The following is an 8,953-nucleotide window of genomic DNA, read 5'->3' on the forward strand; positions in this document are numbered from 1 at the left end:
TAGCGTCCGTTAAGTTCCTTGTCAGGGAATTAAGTTTCTCTGATACCGCATCAGGTGATATAAGCATCGACCTTTAAAATGTTACCAGAGTTTTCGTCCCTTACCATTGTTCTTGCCTTGAAAGCACTTTTCTCGGTACACTCATAGAGGAAACGTGTAGAAATCGCCAGTCAGAGGACCAGCAAAGCCAGAAAGAAAGAGGCCCTTCAGCTGAATTGAGGTCTTTCATTTGTTTTCGTCTCTTTTTTGACCGTTTCTTTAACAGGAGACTCTTTCCTTGGATGCAGCCTTCAAGGAAATATATGGCACTCCCCAGCCAGAGGACCAGTAAGGCCAGAAAGAAAGGACCGGTCGCAGGTGTGGATACTCGGTGACGGCATAGAAATACGATCCCAAAACACAACCGGTATAGCTTGCAACGAAAATCAGTATATGCCAAGCACAGTGAAGATACGGGAAGGATACAGACCGCCATATCTCACAGAAGAGTCGGTCGTTCAGCCAGAAAAGCACCGCAAGAAACAGCCAACCAACACACGCAAGTCCCAACCTTCTGATTCTTATATTTTGGCAACTGTAGAAAAGACAAAATTATAAATGCATCTCATTTTCTACTTACATTATTATTCCCACCATTTTTTCTGCCACTGAGCCTATATGTAAGTTATGGTTAATGACCAAAAATTAGTGTCCACATAAACACCCATGGTGGTCAGGAGATATATCTGGTCGTATTCACAAGGTAACGTCATTGCTATTACCCTGTATAAAGGCACAGCAATGTGTGATCTTATCAGTGGCTGATCCAGGGGAGGGGCCCGGGCCCCCCCTTTTTTTTAGACCAAACTTTTGAGACCGCCCCCGCCTCATCTCAGGGTGTGGCTCCCCCCCCCCCACTACCGTATCACAAATCTTGCCTGTTGTTGTTATGGTGGCATTTTTGGAAGTTAAGAGGTCTTTTTGTTTCATGCGTAATCTTCTTGTTAGTTTGATTGTTTGTTTACAACTGAAGGAGAGATAAGGATTGGCTCATTTGGTGAAGAAAAGAAAAGATATATTTTTATCAGCACTTGAGTGCACTTGAGGGCTGAAGTTGGTATCGCAGAGGTTGCATGTAACTTTTACGAGCTTTTCATGTACAGTGAAGATACCCGACTCGTTAACCTATTATACTGAGTCGTGTCGTGATTTTCAGTTCCTATTGCAGTCATATTACCTTTTTAATTCAGCAAATAACATGATCACAAAGGGGGCTCCAAACGTCAGCAGTACAAATGCGTTAGCGACAGGATAAAGAAATCCTAGCCAAGTAAAAATCAGCGACAGTGCAAAGATAGCACATTGAAACTTTTCCCTGTATGGACAAGATAAACCCATGGTTATTTTTCAATGGCACTAACGACTATATGCCGGTAATGATGACAATCACTGAAAAACAAAAGTGATGCTTTCCAGTCAAAACTGCGTTGGAAAAGTTTGATTTTTTTGATTTATTTAATTTCATTTTTTAATCTTTAATTTTTCAAGTCGTGTTCATTACGTCTGGGAAAATCTTTATTACTTCCAAATTCAGAGAGGTTTTGTTTTAGTTGCTGGCTTTGGTTGTTTTGTTTTTTTTGTACGTATTCCTCATAATGAAGTATGCCTCGGAAGTCTGAACTGCGTGAGGCGTGAAATTGAATAAACAGCTGGAGAAACAGCTATACTTCAACTTATATTTTGGCCCATACCTGTCTACAACAATGGGTCCTAAAGTTAACATCCACTTCGGTGTCCACAAAGCAAACGCCAACATTACACCCCACAAGATTGCGAGTTCATCCAAAAGCTGCCCTACCAGGCTGAGAGTGGCGTGGAAATACGCGGAACTGATTCCAATCACGACAAAGAGTGCCCAGATAACATTAACGCCGGAGCAGACGTGCTTAGAATAGGGACGAAACAGGTACCTACAATTAACACAAGAAAATTTAAATAGACGGCAGTCAAAACAATCACAAAACAACTCCCAACATTAATGGGCAAACAATGTTGGGAGTTGTTTCTTCTGTGTTGGCGGAGGTGTGCAAACAGATGCAAGTTGGGACCTGCAGTGCATCGTGGGAAGAATACAACCCATAATTTTTGTAAACCATGTGAAATGTGCGTGCGTGGCCCCAATAATGTTGGGAGAGCTGTGCAAACGGATCCAACATTGTTGCGCCACGCTTCGGCGATCCGATCGCACTAAAGAAATGTTGGGAGTCGTTGGTTCAGACGTTTGACCGATTTAAAACTTTGCGCAACTACACTCCCAACAATATGCAACAGGGTGTTCAAACGTACTCAACATTTAATATCCTACAATGTTGGGAGTTGTTGGCCAACAACGTTGCGTCTGTTTGCACGGAGCTTCAGTTACCTTGACTTTTATAACACCCGTTAGCCTGCGTAGCAAGCGTTTCCGTGCGGTTTAGGAGGAAAGAACGAGGAACGAGAGTCAAAGATCGCGCGAAAAATTGCACTTTTTGGCTCTTGTTTCATTTCTCGCGCGGCCAAACCCGAGAATCCCTTTACTCGGTCTTTCATTGCTCCGAAACCAAACGGAAACGCTTGCTACGCAGGCTAAACACCCGTTTATCAAACCATCAAACAACTGTGTTCCCATGGTTCTCTCCTACTCGTCCCTCGGGGTGAGAAAGAGGACGAGTGGCAAAGGGCCCTGGGAACGAGGTTAAAGTTGCTCTGAAAGTCACTTTCATTTGAAAAGTAAGGGTTAACAATTCCACCCTTTAATAGTCTCTAAAGAACGTCTGTACTGTTTTGACCGCTTTGTTAGTAGAGTTCGTCTATTTCTTGAGGTGGAGGGACAGTACTAATTAGAAACGCGACGTCATAGTTTTCCAGATTTAAAGGAGTCGCCGGTTCGGCGAAGTGGGAACTTGTTAGAAGCTAGGCGCTAATTAAGTATTTACAGTACATACATTGCATATTCTGAGATAGTAAGGCTCGTGAAGTTAGTTTCATACAACGCGATCATGCTTTTTGAACAGCGCACTGATGTGGTTGTCGTTCTCAGTACTTTGTGCCATGTGAAGTTGCATATTTATAAATGTAGCCGAATTAGCGCTAACTTAATGGTGGTCACATATCTTAAGAACCCTTTTCTGCAATGCAACATCCGTCATTGGCCATGTTCAATAGCGTTTTGCACTATTATACTAAAAATAGGTTTTGTCACCTTACACCCTCCGCGTGACTCAGACAAACTTTGCCTGCATTCTACTCAAAGGCCTTGTATTAGCAACATGCGTTTCTGACATGAAAATTGTTCATAAAATTCGCAATGAGCGTTTTTAAAATGTCTTCTGAGCTAGGGAGCAAAAACTGGTCCACGCAAATAAAATCACTCACCTGTACCGTTTTTTCCATGTGTAACGTTGTCTTAGGACACGTTGATTATTTTCAGGATATATGTTATCGAAACCAAGCCTGATTTTTATTGTTTCTTTTGACGATAAAAATCTTCAAAGACGACGAAACTTTGTTGGCGAACGTGACTTTCCCATACAAAACTCTTAAACCCGTCAGGTTCAATGTCTGAATCACAGCAGGGACCAGAAATTTGTGACGTCATTAGTGTAGAGCTCTTCCAACAAATTTAAATTTTTTTTGTGAAACTGGGATAACCATCTGGCTGCCGCGAAAATTGGAGAAACTAACCTCGACCTCTTTATCTTTGTATTTTATTTTTTCTTTGTTAGTTATCGCCCACTTTGTGTAGCTAGGCTAAAGCTGAGACTAAATTGTCTGCCTTGTACAACAGACATTCAGCGCGTGCCCATTTACAGGTCTTCGTCGTCGAAAAAGAAAAATATGCAGGTGTTTTTGCAGGACGTTCCTTACCTCATACGATATAGTAAAGTTCTTCGTTAAAAAATGCGTTAACATCTAGGTGCTCATACAGATCAGTTAGAAAATAGTATGTCTAAAAAATATAAATCATCCTTGGTTTGAAGTCGTTCTCTAAGAAAAATTAGACTACGAGTAGTCCCCCAGTTTTCCTCAGGGATAGTAGAGCGAGCGAAACGCGAGCGCGCGTGAAAATCACCCCACGCGAGAAAAGGCGAGTTTCGCTCGCTCTACCATCCCTGAGAAAAAATGGGGGACTACTCGTAGTCTAAAGAAAAATAAACCTCTGAACGGTTGAATGAGTTGAACTGCTGGAATTGTAAAGACAAATGGTACCCAAATTAATCTTTTACGGTAAGTGATTTTACGAAACGGTTTTTTGTGTCGGTTTTATCACCAGAAGTCTATAATTTTTATTCATGTCGAGACAGTATAAATAACTCTGTCGTTTTGTTAGTATGATAAAAGCAGAATTACCACGCTAAATAATTCATTCCGCCACCTGCTCTTCAAAGACTCCCGAAGTAAGTGCTCTATGGTGCGTAACGTGAGTTCGTTAATGGCACGTTCTTACAATCGTCCGCATGTGTAAAACGCATTTTCTATCAGACTAAGAGCCATACTATTACTGTTAGATAATTTTTTCTCCTTTGTTTCACTTTAACTTAAAAGGTATTATGTAAATATCCCAAGCTACAGGTGTCTTTTAAGTACCTGCTAAAAACTGATGTGCATTTTGTTTTCTTTTAAATAAGTTTTCGTTTACTTAGGAAGCTTGATAGAGCATTGGCTTTGGAAAAGTATTCTAATTTACTCGACTTTGTGTGCTGGGCTACAATATCGCTACATTGAATTCCTGTGGTTAAATACAATCCGACCGGTTTCGCAAACATAAGCAAAAAGTACACATACCGAACTAAGGCGCATTCAGTGAAATTTAAAGAACTGGACCCGTTTTGTTGACAGTTTTATTGAAACGACAAGTACATCAAACTAAAGGCAGTTATAGCTAGTATGAACAAAAAGTTAAGAACAACGAAAGGTATACTTACATGAAAAATGGAGGAAAAACAAGAAAAATGACGTTGCTTATCTGCGTTATAAAACACAACAATAATATAATAGAATTTATCAGTCCCTTGAATTATAATTTCTTTGAATACAGACCAACAACTCCTTACGTAAAACACTGAAATAGGGGCACATTTCTCTTATGGATGTTTTTCTCTGGTTCAAGTGTACATTCCCTATCACTAATGACACGCTCTAAAGAGCGGGCGCTTCCGCCTTAATTACTTACTGTGTTGTAGAATTCTGCTATGAAAGACACGTGTGCGTAGTTTGACTCGCACCAATCCACATCAGAACTGCCTCTCTCAAAATGGGCCAACATTTCTCCTTTCTGCTGCTGGTGCTGATTGTCATTGATCGTGCTGTTTTCTCCGAACCCCTAGCGCTTTTCGTTCGCAATTTGCCCAAATGTCCTCATCCTTTCCTAGGACACAAAAATAAAACACGCCGGCAGGAGTGGTTACAAAGTTGTCAAGCTGTATGATTTGTTAGGTAGGGAAGGGAAAATGAGGAAATTTGCAAATCCAAAGGGAAAATATTGCAGACTTGTTTATCACATTATGATCCTTAAATTTGAAGTGAGGGATTTTTAGTTTATAACGACAAACTTTCTAAAATCGTGCTTAAATTTTCCTGTTACACAAAGAAAGATTTAATGATCGATCCTTCGACTGTGTTTGTGTTAATTTGATGCTTGCCGACTGGGAAAGGCCGGTTTTATATATATATATTTTTCGCAATGCATGCTTTTTATTTCAGAATTTTTTACTCCTCACGGAGCTTATTTGCTAACTAAACACCCGGGCTAATCACTACACTTTACTTTCCTGGTGTCGGATTTTCAGTAGTACGTCTAGATCGCACAACTTAGGCTTTTGTCAAGTTCAAAGGTTTTTGTTTATTGTTGTCATAGTGATATCGATTTTACTGAAAGCTGTATTTTGACAAACTTCAATTCATATTCAATCACTAGTCAAAATTGTATAGCGGGACATGGATAACCCCTTTTGAGGCGATTGAAAAATATCGGTGCGATCTCTGAAAAACTGTATGAAAACCGGCATAACCGCGTCTACTTGGCTTTGTTGACTTGGCCGTTGTTTCGGGCGCAGTTTATGCAGGCCTATTAATTATAAAAGAGTTTTACAGAAATTCTTAGCTCTTTTCTTGCTTTGAAAGCCGTACACATTGCCCTTATACCCGTAAGTATATTACATTCGACTCCCGAACCTTCAAGGGAAATAGAAAAAAGTTCGAGTTAACGGTTCCTTAAAGGCCGATTGGCGCTAATTAAGGATTAAAATTTTGTTCCACTTTTTGTATTTGCCTTCCTATGCATTGCTAAGAGTAACATTTTGTGTCAGATCATTTCTTTTTTTCCAAGTAAAGGCACAACAGTGTTTTGTAAGCTCGAGTTACATGCAGTTCTTAGACAAGAAAACCTTGCTTAGAATTTGGCTTAATCCTGGGTTATAAACTTAACCATCTTTCGAGGAACCGGGCAAGTAACGGGAAATATTAAGGAAAAACGGTTAACTGGCAAAAGTCACATTTATTTGTGGTTTTTAAAACATGAATTCAGCAACAAAGCTTGATCAATGCCGCCAATGTTCAAAATGCCGCTCCGATGCCCGGACCGCCATAGATTCTCTCTCTTTTCTCTCCAAATAAAGGTTTGCAACCTCAGTTATATATATAGAGAGAAAACTAGCCTGCGAAAACATCCGTTTCTCCTCGCTCTTCTTTCTCCCCGCGCGAAACGAGCGAGGAGAAACGGATGTTTTCGCAGGCTAAGAGAAAACCGTTTACATAATACCCATAAAACGGCCATAAATCGGCCCTGGGGCCCGTTTCTCGAAAGTCCCGATAACGGGCCCGGTAAGCTGTCTCCGTTTACATTAAAGACCGAGGTTTCAATAGTTTTGGATCTAACACGATAAAACTGCCAGTCAATGAAACAAAATGGAGTAGTTTGCTAGCCAGGACCCGCGCTCTTATTCTTTATATTTCGATTTGAATATTTGATTTCGGGCCCGTAAAGTTACGGGGACTTTAGAGAAACGGGCCCCTGGACCTTACAGGAGAGACGTAACACACATTTTAAGTAAGGTAGGCTGTGTTTTATTGAAATCCTTTCATTTTCGTAGGTTACAGAAACAATAGGTTTTTTCCCATACAGATCCTTATATTTTGAATGTTACGCAACAATGCCGATGTTCGTATTTCGAGCTTGGGCTACCTTTGGTCTGTTTGGTACCGCGTATAACAAGATGCTTTTAATCGTCGTAGTTACTAAAACATGGAACGACCTAAAACCACCTAAAACCACCTAAAACCATCTACAACCACCTAAAACCACCTACAACCACCTCAAAAAATTCAACAACCACCTACAACCATCTACAACCACCTCAAAAACATCTACAACCACTCGCAAACAATCTAAAACCATCTAAAACAAGGTATAAATGTCTAAAATAAGGCGAGACGACAACATGTCACGAACATGAAATACGAGAATCGAACAAAACATCCACCTCCCCCTAAAATCTTACTCTCCCTGGTCTCTTGTATCATCAACCATTGGCTTAAGTCACGAAATGAAATGCGAGATCATTCTAAGTATATTAAAAAACTTAAAGAACTTTACAAAATGAACTATCAAGTCACAAAAAATAATAAAATGAAATAACAAAGTCGTAGTCGAAAGACTGACTTGATTTGGCTTTTTCTACCCTGGGTACCAGTGAGTAGCCTGCGAAGCGCCAGACGCATCTCCGGTCGTCGCTTCTCGGAGGGAGAGAAGCGACGACCGGAAATGCGTCTGCCGCTTCGCAGGCTAACCAGTGAGACGTTTTGGTTCACGTTTCATTTGTTTACGCAATGGCACAAGGTAGGGTTTCCCTCTCTCTCGGAGTCTGCTTTACTGCTGTTTTGTTCTAAGGTGGCGGATTACATTCCTAAGAACAAGTTAATTTTTTTAGCATCTCATCCGCCAAACATGTTTGTACATTCCAGGTGACTCCTTTAGATGAACCCTAGTGTCTTTCACACCCGTTTCCTGTGTCATCACGCAAGGCTAAACTCCCTTGCGTCATGACACAGGAAACGGAGACTAGTAGGTGTAATCATTGTTAAAAATGTTATTTAAAAAAATCTATAATGCAATGGATTCAGAAGAAGACAAGTTAAGACGAGCCGAAATTAATAAAAATGGATTGAAAAATTTTAATAGTGAATGATTGTATTTAAAGTAATTTACCTGGATTTTTATATACCTTTATTATGTTTTGGAACCCAACTTTCACCCCGGCCCTCTTCTTGGGAGTGATGGGATATGCGCGCTTCTTATTTTCGCTTTGCTCGTTGTAAATACGTCCCCACTATACTATCTGAGAGCCTGGCACAGGCTAGAGTAGCTGGAACTTTACGAGCTAAAACGGAACGAAAAATTTGGATCACATATTCGGGTCTTCCCTCCCCGCCAAGGGACGTTACTGGTAAGAACGTTTTGATTCATTTTGCTGAAAAGAATGATCAAATATCATTATATAATGTTTTCTAATTCTTGCAACTGTAAACGGGTTAATAGCTGTATAAAATCAGGCTGTACAAGTGAGACACGTTCACACTAGACTAAAGGATTCTGCGGGACTACATACATTTGTGTGAAACTATTTCAGACATTTATACCTTGTTTTAGATGGTTTTAGATTGTTTGCGAGTGGTTGTAGATGTTTTTGAGGTGGTTGTAGATGGTTGTAGGTGGTTGTTGAATTTTTTGAGGTGGTTGTAGGTCGTTCCATGTTTTAGTAACTACGTGCTTTTAATAGTCTACGTTAATGATCACAAAGCAACTCAAACCGCAATATGTCTGGTCTTGGTGTTCTGCAGTTTCTTCCACACAGTACTTTATGACTGCAAATAGTTTGTGTTTTTTTCTTTTAAAGTTAACTAGGGCAGTACGCTGGGGTAGGCTCGGGTACCAGAA

The 8,953-nt window shown here is 40.3% G+C and overlaps 1 protein-coding gene across 1 annotated transcript in view; it reads right to left on the reverse strand.

Moving 5' to 3' along the window:
• LOC140937596 (alkaline ceramidase 2-like) overlaps nt 1-5,376 on the reverse strand; it is a 5,953-nt gene extending 577 nt beyond the window's left edge. The window contains exons 1-5 of the mRNA XM_073387143.1: nt 5,192-5,376; nt 4,944-4,984; nt 1,731-1,949; nt 1,217-1,354; nt 1-574 (exon numbers count right to left, since the gene is read on the reverse strand). The exon at nt 1-574 is cut by the window's left edge and continues 577 nt beyond it. Coding sequence (XP_073243244.1) covers nt 259-574; nt 1,217-1,354; nt 1,731-1,949; nt 4,944-4,984; nt 5,192-5,284 — 807 coding nt within the window. The 5' untranslated portion in view covers nt 5,285-5,376 and the 3' untranslated portion in view covers nt 1-258. The remainder of the gene's footprint in view (nt 575-1,216; nt 1,355-1,730; nt 1,950-4,943; nt 4,985-5,191) is intronic.
• Between the last annotated feature and the right edge of the window lie 3,577 nt (nt 5,377-8,953).

This window comes from Porites lutea, chromosome 5 (assembly GCF_958299795.1).
Source record: "Porites lutea chromosome 5, jaPorLute2.1, whole genome shotgun sequence".
NCBI lineage: Eukaryota > Metazoa > Cnidaria > Anthozoa > Scleractinia > Poritidae > Porites > Porites lutea.